Source organism: Pseudonaja textilis, chromosome Z (genome assembly GCF_049901715.1).
Source record: "Pseudonaja textilis isolate UNSWEBS1 chromosome Z, rPseTex1.2, whole genome shotgun sequence".
In the NCBI taxonomy this organism is placed as follows: domain Eukaryota; kingdom Metazoa; phylum Chordata; class Lepidosauria; order Squamata; family Elapidae; genus Pseudonaja; species Pseudonaja textilis.
Window position 1 is genome coordinate 17,026,600 of NC_142008.1, and position 20,482 is coordinate 17,047,081.

General features: G+C 37.8%; 1 protein-coding gene across 1 annotated transcript in view; it reads right to left on the reverse strand.

Moving 5' to 3' along the window:
* CCDC7 (coiled-coil domain containing 7) overlaps positions 1–20,482 on the reverse strand; it is a 256,642-nt gene that overhangs the window by 82,824 nt on the left and 153,336 nt on the right. Inside the window, exons 35-43 of the mRNA XM_087917690.1 lie at positions 19,289–19,417; positions 18,451–18,576; positions 16,999–17,127; positions 16,302–16,427; positions 11,867–11,995; positions 8,813–8,938; positions 5,529–5,648; positions 4,700–4,819; positions 613–732 (exon numbers count right to left, since the gene is read on the reverse strand). Of these exons, the coding sequence (XP_087773816.1) occupies positions 613–732; positions 4,700–4,819; positions 5,529–5,648; positions 8,813–8,938; positions 11,867–11,995; positions 16,302–16,427; positions 16,999–17,127; positions 18,451–18,576; positions 19,289–19,417 (1,125 nt within the window). The remainder of the gene's footprint in view (positions 1–612; positions 733–4,699; positions 4,820–5,528; positions 5,649–8,812; positions 8,939–11,866; positions 11,996–16,301; positions 16,428–16,998; positions 17,128–18,450; positions 18,577–19,288; positions 19,418–20,482) is intronic.

Genomic DNA, 20,482 nt, shown 5'->3' on the forward strand with positions numbered 1-20,482 from the left:
CCCTTATGCATGAAAACTGGCAGGCTGACTTTTGGTCATTCACTCTCCCTCAACCTACCTCACCTCACAGTTGTGTAGTGAGAAAATAGGAGACAGGAACAAGAACTATTCACTGCCTTGAGTTAAGTAATTAAACACAGAGAGGTGGTATAAAAGTATTGCAGAATAATAATGATGTTCTGCAAAATTTAATTCTGGTTATAGAACTAAACAAGCCAAATATTGTAACCTTTCCTCATAGGGGAGATACAATGACCCTGCTGTTTTTATTAAAAGTGCAGTACACAATTCTTGATTTAGCACTACTACAAACCTCCCATTGCTTAAAAATGATCCTTTACTTAGATCTCTTGGTTTTTCCTTGAAGGCATTTCATTACCCAAACTAGATAACATCATCATTTCTGTTCAACTCCTCATTTCAACTCTCAGCTACATATATTCTGTTTTATTGATACCTATTGATGCTTACTCCTTGAATTTGGAATACAACCTCAGTTCTTACTGCCTTTTTAAAATATTGTTTTGTATCAAAATTCTATTCAATAGTGGGAAATAATTAAAAGAAAAGACCTATTTTTAAAAATAATATTTGAAATTGATCAATACATACCACTGAAAATGCCAGGATATATAGCTGCAGAAGCTGAAGTTTCATATAATTCTTCCTGAACAGATTCAAGCTTTCCCAGTATTTCTTCTCTTTTTCCAGATAACTCATATAATTCTATTTCTGTAACATATTAATATTTCAAAAAACACAGCAAAGTTAGTATTACTTTTGAAGTTGCATTAACTATTAAAACAGCTCTTGGATTTCCAGAGAATATGAAGGATGAGACAGCCAGAGTTTACATGAGATTTTGAATTTGCCCTCTTTTGGAGCAAACAACTAAAGTTAATTTTAAATGAAACTTTATCTTGGGTTGTTCAGAAGAAAGGCAAAATAAGAGAAACGGAAAGTCTTATAAATTATCTGGAACTCTGGAAATAAACCTAATTGCGGTACTACACCAGCATATCTCAAGCTTATACCACAATGTATAGGCTTTAACACTCAATTTGAAGATTACAACTGAACATAAAAAAGTTAGAAGATTGTGAAATTTGCTGTCTAAGCTAGAGATTGTTCGAGGAATATTACAAAATGAGAATTCGCCATTTCAATCTATACTTTTAAATAATAGCCCTCTTTTTGTAGTGCTTCTTTAAGCTCTTACAGAAAGACAGGTATGAAAACAATGGTCCTCACCAGAGGTGGTATTTAGCAGGTTCCGACCAGTTCTGGAGAACCGATAGTGGAAATTTTGAGTAGTTCAGAGAACCAGCAAATACCACCTCTGACTGGCCCTACCCCCATCTATTCTCTGCCTCCTGAGTCCCAGCTGATTGGCTGGGCCTTCTTTTGTTGCCCTGCATAGGAGAACAGAGCTGAAAAGCAGGTTAGTGGGGTGGGGAGGGAATGGGATTTTGCAGTAACCTTCCCCAGGAGTGGGAAGGGAATTGAGATTTTACAGTATTCTTCCTCTGCCACATCCACCAAGCCACGCCCATACCACACCACGCCCACCCAGCCATACCCTCAGAACCGGTAGTAAAAAAAAAATGAATCCCATCACTGGACTTCACCAGAGATTTCTACCAAAAAAAAAGTGTTACTCTCAATAACTGAAGTTGATAACATATACGTTAAATCTAAAAAGCAGTAAAAAATATATCAACTTTTTTCTCCAGGGGAGTATCCCCAGTAAACTCTTTTCATCCCTATCAGTCTTGTAGAGATATTACCAATATCAGAGATAAGAGGATTTCCAAAATTCCAAATATTGCTGAGGAAATAGCTATTATTGAGAGAAAGCTACACTCAAAAGATTACACATGGATAATAGCCTAATTGTGATACAATCATACAGAATAAGAAATCAATCTGTAATAACAAAACCCCTTTAACCCTTTCCAACTTCATGGCTTGGGGTTTGGCTAGTCTAGAGAAAGGAAGGACTGGGGGGAATATGATAGCAGTATTTCAGTATTTGAGAGGTTGCCACAAAGAGGTGGGGGGGTCAATTTATTTTCCAAAGCACCAGAGCACAAGAAACAATGCATAGAAACCAACCAAGGAAAGAAGCAACCTGGAATTAAGGAGAAACTTACTAATAGTGACAATTAATAAGTGGAACAGCTTGCCTCCAGAAGTTGTGGGAGATTAATCACTGGAGATTTTTAAGAAGAGAGTGAAAGGTCACTTATCTGAAATGGTATAGGACAGTGGTGGCTCATCTTTTTCGGCTCCCGTGCCGATAATTGCACACAGAAGGCAGTGCATGCTGCCCCCGCACACTCCCTGTTCATGCGCGCGCAATCCCCCCCGAGTGCTGTGCATCTGCACATGTGCATGCAATCCCCCGCTGCACACCGCACGGCTGTGTATGCACACACAATTCTCCCGTCACCAGCCGCACATCTCTGCGCCTGTGCACAATTCCCCCACCACACACCATGCATCTGCGCATGTACATGCAATCACCTCCGCATGCTGCTCATCTCTGTGCATGTGCGCGTAATCACCCCATGCCATCCATCTGTGCATGCGCGTGTGAGTCCTGCTGCACAAAACGTGTCTCTGTGCATGCATGTGCTGTGTGTCTCTGTGCATGCGCATGTGTCTCCCACACACACTCGCACACCCCTGCACGAGTACCAGATACCCAACAATCAGCTGTCGGGCGGCGGAGGCAGGCGCATGCACAGTGGGGCTCTTCCTGGTGAACTCTCACATGCCGGCAGAAGTGGCTCAGTGTGCCACTTCCAGCACCTATGCCATAGGTTCGCCAACACTGGTATAGAATCTCCTTCTTGAGCAGGGGGCTGGACTAGAAAACCTCCAAGGTCCCTTCCAGCTTTATTCTGATTCTGAATCCTTAATGGGAAATGAGGCAAATTATTTGAGGGGTTCAATTGATTTCTGCTAGCAAAAGGTTGTAGAAGCTTTGAGAGAACAACATAAGGCTTTTAACATATTTGTCATTAAGTGATCATCTGATTTAGCACTACTGGAAAAATTTATGTCTACTTTAAATGATCAATTGATGATCCATATCAAATTACTATCAAGTGAAGAATTTCCTTTGGAACTGGACTTCAGAATAATATAATATTTAATGATAATTCACTAATGCACAACCATTCCCAAACTCAGACTCATTTTATACATAATAAGAGAAATATTCCAATAAATGCGTTTCATCAGGAGGAAGACAAGAGCAATATAATAAAGAAAAGCAGCACTGATCTTTTTTGCAAGACATGAATTTCTCAGAAAGCACAGTTGAAAAGGCAAAGCTGAAGAGACTGACTGTTCAGTACAGGTAATCCTTGACTTAAACAGTTCATTTAGTGACTGTTCAAAGTTACAACGGCACTAAAGAATGTAACTTATGACCATTTTTCACAGTTATGACATTTGTAGCATCCTCATCATCATGTGATCAAAATTCAGATGCTTAAAAACTGGTTCATATTTAATGATGGTTGTTGTATCCCAAGATCATGTTGCAACCTTATCACAAGCAAACTCAATGGGAAAACCAGATTCACTTAGCCACCGGGTTACTAACTTATCAATTGTGGTGATTCACTTAACAACCATGGTAAGAAAGTTTGTAAAATGGGGCAAAACTCTCTTAACAAATGTTTCACTTAACAACAAAAATTTTGAGCTCAATTGTGATTGTAAGTCGAGGACTACCTGTATTCTGACTCTGAGCAAAGCAATTGTTATGCTTTGCTGACATCTGGTGGCAACTATAATCCATGAGTTCCCAGTCTGATAGATATGTTAGAGGGAGAAGGTAGCTGGCTAAGAACTGGTCACAGGATAGCTTATGTTCAAGGACAACCAGTCTCCTTCATTGTATTAATTTGGCAATAGAGATGATTGGAATAGGGTTTATTCCTTTGCTCCTTCTATACATATAAATCTTCAGATTCTTCACATAGCTCATTGGGAAAAGTACTAATATAGAAGGTCACATAGCTCTTTGAGTCAATAACTTTCAATTATATTATTTCAATATTTATACTGACTTGTTAAGTTTCTGCCATTGTTAAACAGAGTAAAAGCAAAAGTGGGAAGGTAAACAATAAGCTTTTTAAAATACAAAATGTTTGTTTGTTTGTTTGTTTAAAATTTGCCATGGGGGGTTTTCTAGGCAGCTTACAGCAGTCAACATAAAATTGTAAGAATTGTAATTATAACAATAATAAAAAATGAAACAATAAAAATAAATAATGAAAATACAGCAAAATAAATTAAAAATTAGGCAGGGAAGGAACAGAATGTGCGATGTGTGTGTGTGTGTGTGTGTGTGTGTGTTATTAGTTTAATAATCTTTCTATATGAAGAATTACCTTTAGAAATAAGTTAAATAATGAGGTTAAAAAGGAGAAAAGGATGAATAAGGTTTCTAATTACTATTTATTTTAATGAGAAAAGACAAGATACTCTTGGACATGGTCAAGGAATTAAATAAATGAGGTTTCATCAGGAAAAGGAAGAACAATTCTATGTCACTTGATTTTCCACCTGTATAGTCCAGGTGGTGTGTATGTTATCCCCAAATGATCAGTTAAAATTTGGAAGCACTATATGCGTAATAAATGCTTGTAAAATTCACAAACATAATTTATGTTCTACTTACCATCAGGATGCACAACAGAAACAACTTCAGATGTAAATTCTTTTTGTATTTCATGCGTAACTGTCTCTAGATTTGCAATGAGAGATCTTCTTTGCTTGGTTAGTTCCTGTAGTTTATAATCTAGAAATATTATATATAACTTAATAAAAATAATACATTTTGAAATCAGTCTATTAACTTCTTTTTTCAACAATTGGACATTGCTATCTTAATAATATATATAATATATTCAGGGGTGGGTTTCTACCAGTTCTGTCCACCTCTGTAGAACCGGTAGCTCTGAAAAGCAGTAGACATAGAACCGGTTCTCTGTCTGCTAATGTTTTTGCTCACCCGCCCACCCGGGCTCTTACCTGATCTTTGTTTCCTGATTTTTCAACTTCAGCTGCTGAACGAGGCACAGCTGCAGTTAAAAAAACAAGAAATGAGGGCTGTTTCAAAGGCTGCTTCTCGTGCTAATAACGATTAACAGGCATGCAGCTCACAGCGGGCAGGGAAGCTCATAAATCCTGACCGGTAATTAACCCTGTTGTATCACACCCCTGAGTATAATTATTTGTACCTCTTAACTCACAGTTTCTCATATTTAGTTACCAAATGAAGACAATAAAACTCTATTGTGAAGTGTCTTTGTTCAGTTTCCTGTATCTCCATGAACCAAAAAAACCCAAAACATTCCACCCTCCTGGAATGATATCATTACAACCAATATCTGTAACACTGAGATAGATAAGCAGATGTAACCCTGGCCCAACTAATTTAAAGAAATTCCTAATTTCCTAAATGTTTAATATTGTTGTTCACATAATACAAAAACCTAGATACATACCACTGATACTGCCTGGTTGGGTAGTTGCAAGAGCCTTAGCATCCTGTAGCTCTTTTTCATTTGATTCCAGCTTTTCTAGTAACTGTTGCTTTTTCATCAACAACTCATGTAATTCTCTTTCTGCAAGCAGAAATGTTTGTCCATTAATCTCTTGAGAAACATTTTAGAAGTCATGTATTATTTTAAATATTCTAAACTCTGTATTATTATTAAGAATAAAATAAATATTATTAACATTATAACATAGAATCTTTCAAAAGTTCTTAAAAACCAACCAATTATTATATTTAGACAAATTCACATATAGTGGGATAGTTGCTAGTGGATAGTTGTGTGAGGTCTTAAAACTGCACACAATGCATCAAGGTGTTTAATTCTTGGTTTTGTTCTTTTCTTTAAAATTGTTTGTTACATTATTATGAGACATACGTAACACATATATTAGTTTGAAAAATTGGTATTTATAGCATTGACTAGAGATTATTAACGCTGCAATGTTTAGATAAAACTCTTAAAGATAAAAATATGACATTAACTATGATTTGAAATGTTGATATTACGAATTATGAACATAGAATTATTTATATTTTACATTAAAAGCTGAATATAATTCTAATTAGCATGGCCTTTAATTTTGAAAACAGTTCCAAATATGAATGTAGTTCATGCTAAAACCTTGACTATTTTTTCTGAGAAATCATTAGAGGTAATAAATTATTATAAAAAGAAAATCTTGAAAAACAAAGAATAAGAAATGGAATGAGAAGGATATACACTGACTCCAGATTTGTTTAAAGTGTAAACTGACATTATAATAAGAATGTTATGGTTCAAAGAAAGATGATAACTAGAATCAAATATAAAACTAATCTACTTTTTGAGGTATATGAATAAAAGTTCTCACAAATGACTTAGAGAATTGTCATCATTTCAAACTTCCACAAGACCACTAACATTCGAGATACAAAAATACCTAAATTAATTGTCATTCTCCTACAAGAGCTGCACTGGTTATTTTATTTGCTTCTGAGTCCAATTCAAGGTGCTCATTGTCACTTTTAAAGACCTATAGGTAATCCTCAATTTATGACCACAATTGAGCTAATAATTTCTGTTGCTAAGAGAGATAATCGTTAAGTGAGTTTAGCTCCATTTGACAAGCTTTCTTGCTACAGTTTGCTAACTGAATCACTACAGTTGTTAAGTGAATCTGACTTCCCCATTGACTTTACCTGACAGAAGGTCACAAAAGGTGAACAGATCCTGGGACTCTGCAACTATTCTAAATATATGCCACTTGCAAAGTCCACTAATTTTTATCATGGGGAAGCTGCAACAGTCATAAGTTGAAAACCAGTTAGAAATCACCTTTTCAATGCCGCTGTAACTTCAAATGATCACAAAGTGAACGGTTGCAAGTCAAGGACTACCTGTACATGTCTTGGGACCATAGGTTATTTGAAGGACTCTCTTTTCCCAGTCACAGATACCTACCAGAGAGGATGGGCAGATAATGCTATGGGTTTCTTCTCCTAAAGAGATAATCTACCAGGTTCAAGAAGAAGGGACTTCTCCCTTGTGGCTTCCTCCTTCAGAAACATCTCCCCATAAAGATAACACTGGTTCCCACTTTGACACTCTATTGCAAGGCCTTAAAGACCTGGTTTTGCCAACAGGCCTAGGGAACTCAAAGTGGGATGGAACCCATCAAGTGGCTTATTTGATTGACTGATTGTTGTTGCCAGGGAGATGGGGGTTATTACATTTTATTGTTTTTATATTGGGTTTTTATCTTTGTAAGCTGCCTGGAGTCACTGAAAGCAAGTTGGGTGGCCATAAAAAATTCATTAAATAAACAGGTATATGAGGTAAGAAGGCAATGACATAGATCTCTTATAGAAATAACTTTCTTTATCAAATAAGAATATGAAAAATGAGAATCAGCTTTGCTAATCAAAATGAAAATCATTACGTTAATAATGGACTTCTGTGAAAGGTGGCCACTCAAATCATGGATCCGGAATTATTACTAAAAAGAAGTAGAAATCAATAACTCAAGACTACTTGAGATTGATTACCCACCACTTAAGAAAAGAATCAGCCTTCACAAAATCACAGCTTTTGTGCATGTCATGCATGATGATGATGGACAAGGAAAATCATTATGTTTGATAAGCTTGAAAGAAATAGTAGGGTAAACCAAAAATCTAGCTGGATGAATAGGATTAAAGGGATTTATAATGCTATCTTTGAAAGAATTAAAAATATAAAATATTTCAGGAGATAAATTGATATAGCAATAATTTTTTTCATGAGGTTCACAGGATGACTCATAATTTATCAACATAACTAAAGAAACTAAATGTTTCTGGGAATCTATCAAACTGACATTTAAACCCAAATTTACTAACAGGAAACACAGACATAACACTGACCCTGTCAGAAACATGAACATCTGTTCATATCCAGAATATGAGTTAAACCAAATGAAGATATTATTACTTAAAATGTTTCATTTCAGCTGAAGGGATGACTCTCCTTCTATTAAAGATCTGCAGCATGATACATCAGAAAATGTGATTAAGTGACCAGATACATTTTCATTATTGTAAAACCTGAAGAGTACAGGTAGTTCTGGCTTGATGATGGTAATTGAGACCTGCAACTCCATCATTAAGAAACATGTAGCCATGCCAACTGACCATTGCACTTGTTGCAGTTCCAGTTGCCATCATCCTTTGCAGTTGCAGTGTCCCACAATCTCATAATCCCCATTTGTGACTTCCTGCCAGTTTCTACATTGACCTTGCTTGTTGGAAGCTAGCAGTGGATGTTGTTGATTGAGATGGTGTGACTGCAAGATGCTGCAGACATTGTAATTGCAAGCTGGTTGCAAAGGACCAAATCCTGGTCACATGACCATGGTGATGCTACAATACTGCAGCTACAAAGAATGGTCATTATCTCCCTTTGTTCACTGCTGATGTAACTTTCAACAGTCACTGAACTAATGATCACTCAACAAAGACTACCTATATGGTCCTCAGAACACACTGACACAAGGCTTGATTAAGGTATCAAAAATATAAATGCCATGAAAACAAATAACTTTTAATGTAGATACACTGGAATTATGAAGTTAAGTCTGAATCCAAGCAGGAAGGAGGGACTCTAATTGTCCTTCTCGCTTTGACAGGATCACAGAATTGCTAGGTTTACAGTAACAAAACAATATGTAAAATCAATACCATTTTTTCTAGAATCCTTAATTGATCTGTACTTACCAGAAGGTCGTATAAATGTAGTGCTTTCTGAATAATGGCGACATACATTTTGTATATCATCTAAAGTGGCCTCCAAGTCAGTGGCCAAATGTCTTCTTTGCTCAGTTAATTCCTGCAGCTTATATTCTAGCAACATAAAAATCGTATTATTCATTAAAGTCACCTTTAATATTATCTAGATTTCAAAATTTTAATGATCAGCATGCATCATGTCTCCCTGAAAATAAAACTGGGTCGTATTTCCTTTTAGGCTTGAAAATAAGCACTTAGGCTTATTTTAGGGGCGATTTGATTTTTTGGAGATGCAGGAGGTGGTGAGCATGGTCACCTCATGGCTGCTGGGCCTCTAAACTGCAGCCCGTGGATCAGCTGATCCAGCGAGGGCCAGAAACTTTGTCTGGAGATATTTCCAGAACATTCTTGCTTGACTCATTTCTGGCGGAGTTTGGGAGAAAGAAAGAAAGACTTCTGTTGTTTCTGCTGCTTTCGTTACATGCAGCCAAAAGTTTGCAAAAGACAGAAAAGTGAAATGCCAAACTCAACACATAATCACACCTCATGTATGGGCCACCTCGAGTGGGGCGGGAGTGGGGAGGCCGTTGAAGGAGCCCTGTGCAACCCCTGCCTGTTTCAGCTTTGCCTTTGCCAGGGCAGCAGGCACTAGAAGGGTGCTGTGCCAAAGCCTCCCCATCGCTTGGTTTGGGGCGGACGATGCCTGGCAGGCCCAGGTGCAGTGGGTGGACATGTGGGTGGGTGGAGCAGAAAAGAGAAATGGTGGAGAGGAAACCCTTTCAAACAGTGTTGTCTGCAATTCTTGTTACTCCCCTCCGTCATTTCTCTTTCTCTTTCTCTCTCTCTCTCTCTCTTTCTCTCTCTCACACACACAGACATTTGATCGCTTCAAAGGGACAGGCTGGGCTTTTCTTCAATCGTAAGCATGTGCATTGTAGCAGCAGCTTACACAACACAGGAGCTCCAGGCCTGGTGGAACGCAAATCGTGCTTCCTGCCTGCTCCATAGCCACAAGGTAAGCTGTGGAACAGAGGGGCCTTCAGCTGCAAGATTGCCTGGCACTGGGGCAGGCTGGCCTAGCAAGAATGCACTGGAAATATATACAGGCACCCGGAGAGACAAAACTCCCAGCTCTTGCTGGATCAGCTGATCCACGGGCCACAATTAAGGGGCCCAGAAGCCATGAGGTGGGGAAGGAAATGGCTGCCTCCTGTGCTGGCCATGCCCACCCCCTTCACTAGTGCTTATTTCTGGGGTAGGGCATATATTAGATCCACCCCAAAATAATCAGGTTAAGGCTTATTTTTGAGGTAGGTCATATTTTCAGGGAAACACAGTATCTTACTACAAGTTCTGTTCATTCACAAAAATTAAATTGTACAGCATTTTGCATTCTGTTGAGTTAATGTTAAACTATTAATTCATTTTATCAGGGAAGGATCTTTGCTTGTGATGTATTCTCAGGAATGTAACCTAGCTTGAATATGGAATGTAACATTACTCTGCTGCAGGGGTGGGATTCAAAGTTTTTAGCAACCAGTCCTGTGGTTGTGGCTAGATGGGCATAGCAGGGGAAGGATACTGTAAATTCTGTGCAGTTCGGAGAACCGGCTAGCCCTGCCCCTCTCTGCCTGCTCCTTCCCTAGGCATAGCTAGGTGAACTTGGCCATGTGACTGGGTGGGAATAGCTTTTTCTTCTTTTTTTTTCACAGCCCCCTTTTGCTTCATTTTCGGGCCTCCTGCACCTCACGTAAACCTCCTGGAGGGGCATTTTTGCTCCCAGTAAGCTTCCCTGGGGCCCAGGAAAGCAAAAAATGGAAGCCTCCTGCGCGAAGCAGTAAGACAGCAAGGGGGATCCCGTTACATTGATCATCAGAACAGCTGATCATCAGGAGCGGGGGAAGAATACCTTAAGGAGTGACTGGGCGGGGGAGAATGCAGTCAGCGATGTTGTCGGGCATGTGCACAATGTCGCGCGTGTGTGATAAGGGTTGACTGGGTGGGGAGGGAAGGGGCAGGCGGAGAGAGGTGGCGCTAGCCAGAAGCATGATTTGCCGGTTCTCCAAACTACACAGAATCATAACGATTGGTTCTATAGATCTCACCCCTGCTCTGCTGCAAATGTTAGTAGAATTTAGAATAAATTCAGTGGTGGGATTCAAAAAATTTTACTACTGGTTCTGTGGGCGTGGCTTGGTGGGTGTAGCAGTGGGAGGATACTGTAAAATCTCCAGTCAGAGGTAGCATTTGCTGGTTCTCTGAACTACTCAAAATTTCTGCTACCGGTTTTCCAGAACTGGTCAGAACCTGCTGAATACCACCTCTGTATAAATTCCTATACATCTCTTTACAACAACAATACCTTTAACCTACATTATTCATATCTGAGCCTAGTGAGAATTTCTTGACAGACTCTGAACAAGCTTTTCTGCTTTTTACAATTGAGCAGATTTCCTAATAAAGCTTAAAATCTGATTTCCTAACAAGGCTTAAAAACTTAAACAAATTTAATCAATTAAAATATATAATATTTCATGTGATACAGTTTACTTCATCTAATCTATCTGATGAAGTGTGTTTGTAGTTATTACAACTTTGGACTATCAAAGGCTAAAACCTACTTAAACCTGAAACCTAGTTAAACCTTCTAACTTGATGACTTCCAGACTAGTATGTGATTACTTTTCAAGTCTCACAGAAATAGTTTTAACACATTGTAGCAGTGGTGGTATTCAAATATTTTTACTGTCAGTTCTGTAGGCATGGCTTGGTGGGTGTGGCAGGGGAAGGGTACTGTAAAATCTCCAGTCAAAGGTGGTATTTGCTGGTTCTCCGTATTCCTCAAAATCTCCACTACCGGTTCTCCAGAACTGGTCAGAACCTGCTGAATACCACCTCTGCATTGTAGTATAAAATGAAAACAAAGATTATCTGAAGTCAAGAACCTTTGTTCCATATACCCTATGTTCAACTATGATTCCAAATATGTCTGTGTATATGTATGTACAAAGATTAAAAAAATGAAAATAATATCACACATACCACTAATACTGTCTGGTTGCATAGCTGCAAGTTTTTGAATTTCTTGTAGCTCTATCCAATTAGATTCCAGGGTTTCTTGTAACTGTTGTTTCTTCTTGGTTAGTTCTTGCAACTTATGTAATTCTTTTTCTGCAAGCAAAAATGTTCAAAATTATCTATTCAGAGTTTCAATTAGCAATAATTTCTGCTAGTTAATGACCATCGTGAAGTTACCTATATTCTTCAGAAATATTATCAAGCTCCTCATTGTTGCATTACATTTATAACAAAAAAATAAAAATAAAAATCACAACTTAATAATATGGGCTGTAGGCTTATCTTTCCAGAGGTTCTACCAGTATACAAGGAACAAAAAGGGAAAGGGCAGCATGTAGCAGAGTTTAATATGTGGCTAAAGGAGTGGTGTAAAAGTCATGATTTTATTAGTCAGGTTTTATTAGTCATGATGTCTGCCGCTCGTCCAATGAAAAACTGTACAAAAGAGATGGTTTGCATCCATCAAAGAAAGGGACTGAGTTACTTGGCATTAAATTCACAGATTTCCTGGATAAACATTTAAACTGAATAGCGGGGACAGAGAATTAATGGATTCAGAACATTTCTGCCCCCAGCAACCTAAAACTAATAAGAATACCAGTACATGCAAAATAGATGTTTGTGCAGGTAAGATTATCAACCTTGATGCCAACCAAAACCAAGCATTTAATAGTGAGTGCCATACCATGTGCACTATTCAAACAGGTGGCAAGGAAGTAGGGGCAGGCAGGCACAACACAGGTTATGTAGACAGTAAACACAGACAGATCTCAAGTGCCTATATACAAATGCACAAAGTCTGTGGAACAAGCAGGGCGAACTTGAACTACGAATACATGAAGATAAATATGATATAGTTGGAATAACAGAAACGTGGTGGGATGAAACCCATGAGTGGAACATACTGGTAGAAGGATACAAAACTATTTTAAAAAGCCAGACCCCATAAAACAGGAGGTGGAGTTGCACTGTATGTAAAAGACCACTATATTGCTACAGAAATGCATGAAACCAAAGATGAAAATCTCCTAGAATGCATATGGGTCAGTATAAAAGAAAAAAAGAATGACATGGCCATAGGTGTATATTATAGGCTACCCAATTAAGCAGAAAATATAGATGTCCTTTTTGCCAGCCAACTAACAAACATATGCAGGAAACATACAACAATAGTAATGGGAGACTTCAATTATCCTGATATCAATTGGAAAACTAATTCTGCCCCAAGTGAGAAATCAAATAAGTTCCTAACCAACCTAGCTAACAACTTTGTTGTCCAAAAGTTAGAGGGTGAAACTAGAGGGACAGCCATACTGGACTTTATTCTTACAAACAGAGAAGAAGTGATAGAGGGAGTTGAAACTGCAGGAACCTTGGGTGAGAGTGACCATGTCATACTAGAATTCAACATAACACAAACACAAGCAACAGAACATAATGACACCAGAGTCTTGGATTTTAAAAGAGCTAATTTCAATAAACTCAGAAAGAACTTGGGAAAGATTCCATGGATGAAAATCTTAAAGGGAAAACAATTCAAGAATCTTGGGAAACTCTAAAAAGTATGATCATAGAAGCCCAGACCAACACAATACCACTGAGAATGAAAAACAAGAAATCCAAGAAGAAACCAGCATGGCGGCACAAAGATCTCTCTGGCAAATTGAAATAAAAAAAGGACAAGTACAAAAAATGGAAGAAGGACATACAACTAAGGCAGAATATCAGCAGATAGCCAGAATCTGCAAAGACAGGATAGCAAAGGCTCAGAACGAACAAAGACTTGCAACAAAAGTCAAAGATAATAAAAAAGTTTCTTCCAACATATAAATCACAAGAAAAAAATCGAGGAAACAGTCGGTCCACTAAAGAGAGAAGATGACAAGGAAGTAACAGGCAACAGAGAGAAAGCAGAACTGCTTAACCCATTCTTTGCATCCGTCTTCATGCAAAAAGAAACTATAGCTCAAGCCACAAAAACATAACTGTAAAAGACAGATCAGAAATAAAAGTTAAAATAAGCAAAAAAATAGTAAGAGAACACCTGTCTGATCTTGATGAAAACAAATTACCGGGGCCTGATGGATTACATCCCAGAGTTTCAAAGGAGCTGGCAGAGGTCATCTCAGAACCATTGCACCAGATTCTTTCAAAAATCCTGGAGCACTGGGAAACTACCAGAGGACTGGAAAAGAGCTGATGTGGTTCCCATCTTCAAAAAAGGAAAAAAAACAGACCCAGGAAACTATAGACCAATCAGCCTAATATCAATACCCGGGAAGGTACTGGAAAAGATAATAAAAAAAACAGATCTGTCAACATCTAGAAACAAATAAAATAATAACTAGCAGTCAGCACAAGTTTGTTAAAAACAGACCATGCCAAACCAATCATTTCATTTGTCAACACAGTGACTAAATTAGTAGAACAGCAAAATACTGTGGACATAATATATTTAGATTTCAGCAGGGCACTCAATGAAGTAGACCACAACCTACTTCTTGGTAAGCTAGAAAAATGTGGAATAGATAGCACCACCACTAGATGGACTTGCAACTGGCTGGCAAACCGTACTCAACGAGTAGTCCTTAATGGGTCTAAGTCTACATGGAGGGAAGTAAGCAGTGGGGTGCCACAAGGTTCTGTCTTAGGCCCAGTACTCTTCAATATCTTCATTAACACTTAGATGAGGGGATAGAAGGAGAATTTACCAAATTTGCAGATGATACTAAGCTGGCAAGAATAGCTAACACCCAAGAAGATAGGCTCAAGATCCAGGTGGATCTTGACAGACTAGAACACTGGGCCATATCTAACAAAATGAAATTCAATGTAGAGAAAAGTAAAGTCCTACACTTAGGCAATAAAAACCAAAAGTACACATATAGACTGGGTGAAACCAGGCTCAGTAGTAGTAACTGTGAAAGGGATCTTGGAGTCTTAGTGGACAACCAGCTAAATATGAGCCAGCAGTGTGCAGCAGTAGCCAAAAGGGCTAATACAATCCTAAATTGTATTAACAGAGGGATACAATCGAGATCAAGGGAAATACTAATACCACTCTATAAAGCCTTAGTAAGACCACACCTAGAGTACTGCATCCAGTTTTGTTCACCACGTTATAAAAAAGATGTTGAGACTAGAAAAGGTTTTCTAGTTCTAGAATTTCAAGTCTGGTGGCATAAGGTATTCTACAATGAGTAGAGGAGTGGAGAACTCTTCTTGTGAAATATTTCTGGACTTTCTCAATTGTGCTAATATCAGATACGTAATGTGGGTTCCAGACTGATGAGCTGTATTCGAGTATTGGTCTAGCAAATGTTTTGTATGGTCTAGTTAGTAGTGTGATATTACCAGAGAAAAAGCTACGTAAGATTAGGTTAACAACTCTTAATGCCTTTTTGGCTATGTAGTTGCAGTGGGCTCTAGCACTTAGATCATTAGAGGTGAGAATTCCAAAGTCCTTTACAGAGCTTGGATCATCAACAAGATCTTGACTATTCAGCTTGTATTTTATTTTCGGATTTTTTTTGCCAATATGTAAGACAGAGCATTTATTTGTTGAGATTTGAAGTTGCCATTTGTTTGACCATTCTGATACACAGTCAAGATCTTTTTGAAGGGTAGCAGTATTATCTGTGGTATTGAACAGCTTTACATCATCAGCGAAAAGAACGCAGTTGCTCTTAATATGATCACAGAGGTCATTTATGTAGAGTATGAAGAGAGTTGGTCCTAGAACACTGCCTTGGGGGACACCACTATTGACAGGTACAGAATTTGATAGGACACTCCCAATTTTGACCATTTGTTGTCTGTTTGACAGGAATGCTTCTATCCAGTTATGCAGTTGTCCAGAGATACCATAGGAATTTATTTTTAGGAGTAGTTTGTCATGTACCACTGAATCAAAGGCTTTACAGAAGTCTATGTAGATTGCATCTATTGTTTTGCCCTGATCAAGTTGTGTAGTCCATATGTTTTTGCAGTGTAAGAGTTGCAGATTACAGGATAGTTTTTTTCTGAAACCTTTTCCAGAACCTGGGTAGAAAGCTCACATCTAGTAAAGTGTTGTCTAATAAATTCCAGCTCGTTTGCTGGTCTTTCTGCCAGCATTGCATTTGCTGATGCATTAACATTTTGTCTGCATAGCTTTTTACCAGCACTGTATAAGTTTTCTCTCTACAGCAATCTCCAAAGTTTCCTATTCCTATAAGATTTTCAACCTGTTTTTTTGGTAATACCAACTAGCTGCCCAGGCATTACCTTGGAGGTGAAAAAGAGAAACCAACAGATAAGGATTCTAATAGACTCAATTATTATAATGATAGTAGCTTCCAAAACAATAATTATAGGTGTCACTTTTTCTAAACTTCTTAGTAATTATTTTCTTATTTACCAGTAGACTGTACAAATGTAGTCCTTTCTGAAGCATGACGACATATATTTTGTATATCATGTACAGCTGCTTCCAGATCTGAGATCAAATTTATTTTTTGTTCAGCTAACTCCTGCAACTTATGCTCTATGAAAAAAAAAGCAAAATAAAAACATTATAATAAAACAATATAATATGCTAAATAGAAAATTCCAGTGATTAGTAGGTATCAGCATTATCTTTGAACAGGTACATATGCTTGACATTAACTCGAGGTTCAAATCTCAGTTCAGGTTAATATGCTCTGGTCCAAGCCTCTACAGGGCAAAGCTAACTGCTATTTTTGCAGTAGGGCTGGTTTTCTAAAACATTAATATATATTATTCTTAATTACAATAGGCAAATAAAATGTCTGCTCATGGCTCTACGTATGTGGGCTACCAAAATGTAATACCTATGTTTATATCCAAGAATAAAATACTATTAGCACAGTCACTGAAGAGGACAGTCTTTCTATCAGATGGCTTCTGGATTAAGAAAGGCTTCCATGAAACTATTTTTCACTTGGCATAACATGAGTAACAGTTGCAAATGCTATTATCAATCATGCATCATCACTATGAGTACCTGTGATTATCTGATTCAAAATGTGTGTGTGTGTGTGTGTGTGTGTGTGCGCGCGCGCATTTGAAATATATTTTTAAAAAATCCCACATACCACTGACACTGCCTGGTTGGGTAGTTACAAGTTCCTGAATTTCTTGTAGTTCTTTCTGATTAGAGCCCAGTGTTTCCAGTAATTGATATTTCTTTTCAGATAGTTCATGCAACTCATGTAATTCTTTTTCTGCAAGCAAAATATGATTGTTTCAAAAATATTTTCAAGCTTATTTTAGCACTGCTTTCAAAATACTTTTTTAATTACCATGTCTGATTATAACAGTCTGTATTTTGAGATTTGGTCACTATGGGATCTCTGTTCCCCCAGGCTCCCACCTCTCTAGCCTTTTGGGAGATCTTAAAAGGTTGTTTTCCCCACCAAATGTTGGAATAGGGTGAGGCTGGAGCCCAGTAATTGGGGTTTTTGTATGTATTGCAAATTGTTGTTAAGTGTACCAGAAGGTATGAATGGGAGATATTAATTTTATTTTATTATTTTTTAATTGCTGCTGTGAGCCACCAGATGGCTCATAAGATTGTTACTCATATACGTCTCATAAATACATATATACATTTATACATTTCCTCCAAGTCAAAGCTCACTATTCTTCTGAGGAATCACTACAGATAGATGAAAAAGCATATGATTATCCTCACTCTTTGATAGTTAGGTTTATAATCAATTGTGGGATTCAAAATTTTTTACTACCAGTTCAATGGGTGGGGCTTGGTGGGTATGGCCATGTGACTGGGTAGGTGTGGCTTTTTTTCTTTTTTTTTGCTTTTTGCCACCCCCATCCATTTTGGGGAGCTTCCTAGCCTCAAAGGAGCTTCTGGGTGAGTGTTTTTGTACCCCTAAAGCTCCTCTAAGGCTCAGGAAGAAAAAAAACAGAGCATGTGAGGGACACACAGCCCTGCTCCAAGCTCTGTTTTGGGAGCTTCCTAGCATCAGAGGAGCTTCTGTGTGGGGAGGGTGTGTGTTCACTCTCCTAAAGCTCCTCTAAAGCTCAGCGAGGAAAAAAAAACAGAGAATGGGAGGGGCATGCAGCACCCCTCCAAGCTGTTTTGGGAGCTTCCTAGCCTCAGAGAAGCCTCGGGGGGGCGTTTTTGCTCCCCTAAGGCCCCTCTGGGGCTCTGGAAGCAAAAAATGGAGTGGGGGGGCTGAGCTCCTCCCTCCATTTTTTGCCTTCCTGGGCCTCAGCAAGGGGAATCCCGGCACAGCTCATCTATGCACAGCTGATTGTTAGGAGGGGAGAAAAAAAGAAATACCTTAAGCAAATGTCAGGTGGCGGGTAAGCGAGCATCAGGTCAGAGGGCAACTGGGTCGGGGGTGTGGCCAGCCAGAACTTACTACCGGTTTGGCAACCCACGCCAAATTCCTGCTACTGATTTGCCCGATCCGGTGTGAACTGGCTGAATACCACCAACAGTATTATACTGTTTATAATACTAAAATAATATGCACAATCAATGCTGTTTTTGATAAAACTATTAGTTATTATTTCCTTACCAGTAGGTTGTATAAATATAATTTTTTCTGAAGCACGACAACATACATTTTGCATACCATTTAGAGTTGTCTCCAACTCTAAGGTCAAATTTCTTATTTCCTCATTTAATTCCTGCAATTTATGCTCTATAAAAAAATCATGATACAATACTATTAAGCATAAAAATAGATGAATTCATTAAATTAATTTTAGTGTTAACTATAGTTCAAAACATTAATGATTAGTATATACCGTAGATAATAGAATGAATTCTTGCCTCTCCAAATCCTCCACTCATTCATTTAATAATTAAAATTATTAAATGGTTCTCTGTAGAGAATCTATTCAGCTAAAATATTCTCAGGAATTATATTGTGCTGAATATACCACCAGAGCTGAGAAAACGTTCCTACAAATGTTTCTTACATAACATTATCTTTAAACAAGCACATAACTTGAAATAACCTACAATGTAAGCTTAAGTGAAATTTTCCTACCATACTTCTCTGAATTCTATAGTTCCAAATTAATTGTCTTTTTTGCAGTTGAACAGATTTAATTGCAACAGGGGAAAGCTACCTAAGCTTATAGTTCAGTAAATTTGGCCTTTCAAAATTAATATGTATCTTTACAACTAGAAATGAGTACATCAGAAGTATACATAGTTACTGAAGATGACTGTCTTTTTGATAATTTCTAGATGAACCTAGAACAGGCTGAATGGATTAGAATACCAAAGGCAATTGTTAATCATATCTTCATCTCAAATAGTGCACTTCACTTAACTGTCTGATTCCAAATATATATACTGCATTTATATAATATAAAAGTTTATATATTTAGTATAACATCACATACCACTAACACTGTCTGGTTTGATAGATGCACATTCCTTAATTTCTTGCAGCTCTTTCTGATTAGATTGCAGTGATTTCAGTAATTGATGTTTTTTATCAGACCATTCATCCAATTCATGTAATTCTTTTTCTGCAAGCAAACAGGCTCAAGACAGATTTATTCTGAGCAACAACACAAATTTTAGTTTGGGGTGTCTGTATGTGTGTGTGTTCAACAAAAAAAAAGAAGAAAAGTGGTAACAATCTAATAAAGAGAAAACATATAAAGAAATGGCTTATTTTCAGACTTGTCCCTCCAAAGGTTTTTAACAACTTAGAAATAATGAGTTATTTTAGAAGGTGAAATTTACAAACTTTGTGTACTCCATGATTACGAGCAAGATTACTAAGCCCATCATTGTCTCACAGTTCAAACCCATGGAAAACCATTATACTGCAACCTTGTTGCAGGGACCAGCTGTCTGGAACACAGTTGAACATTCTTCTGTGTTCTTATGCATACAAGTTCCAAGAAATGAGTCCATTCATGGAAAGAGTGCTTAATTCAGCATTAGAGACTACTAGTGATTGTGAATGAAGGCAGGCATCAGGGATTGTGTTTCATTTTGACATATGTGCCAACTAGAAAAATCCTGGAAAATCAGCTGCCTTGCTGCAACCTGTCAGATCACACTTATAACCATGGGACACAATATGATTGGATTTTATTGTTGATCTCTCCCTGATACAGAGTTATATCAGCATTCTGACATTGACTTTGTAGTGACTTTGTTTAAAGCAGGGGTGTCAAACTCACATCGTCACAGTGGTGTCACATGAGGTATTGGGACTTTTCCCTCCCTTCATTAAACTGGCCCATGGACCAGTTTGTCAGTTTGACAGCCCTTGTTTAAAGGCTTGGCCCATGTAGTTCCTTACAATGGTCTCCCCACAGCTCAGTAAACAACAACACTTTTTAAATATTTTAGATGTAGAGCCCTGTTCAAACATGTGATCTCAGATTGCTGATTGCAAGTTTCCTACATGTTTTGGAAGATCCTCTTTCAATTATTGAATATTAAAATTAATCTTTCTTCCATCAACAATCTTCAGAAGAACTAAGTATAACAACTACAGTATATGGATATTCCAGTTGAAATAGCAAATATTTATCGATGCAGATCTATATTTCATCCACCAAACTAAAGAAACTCTA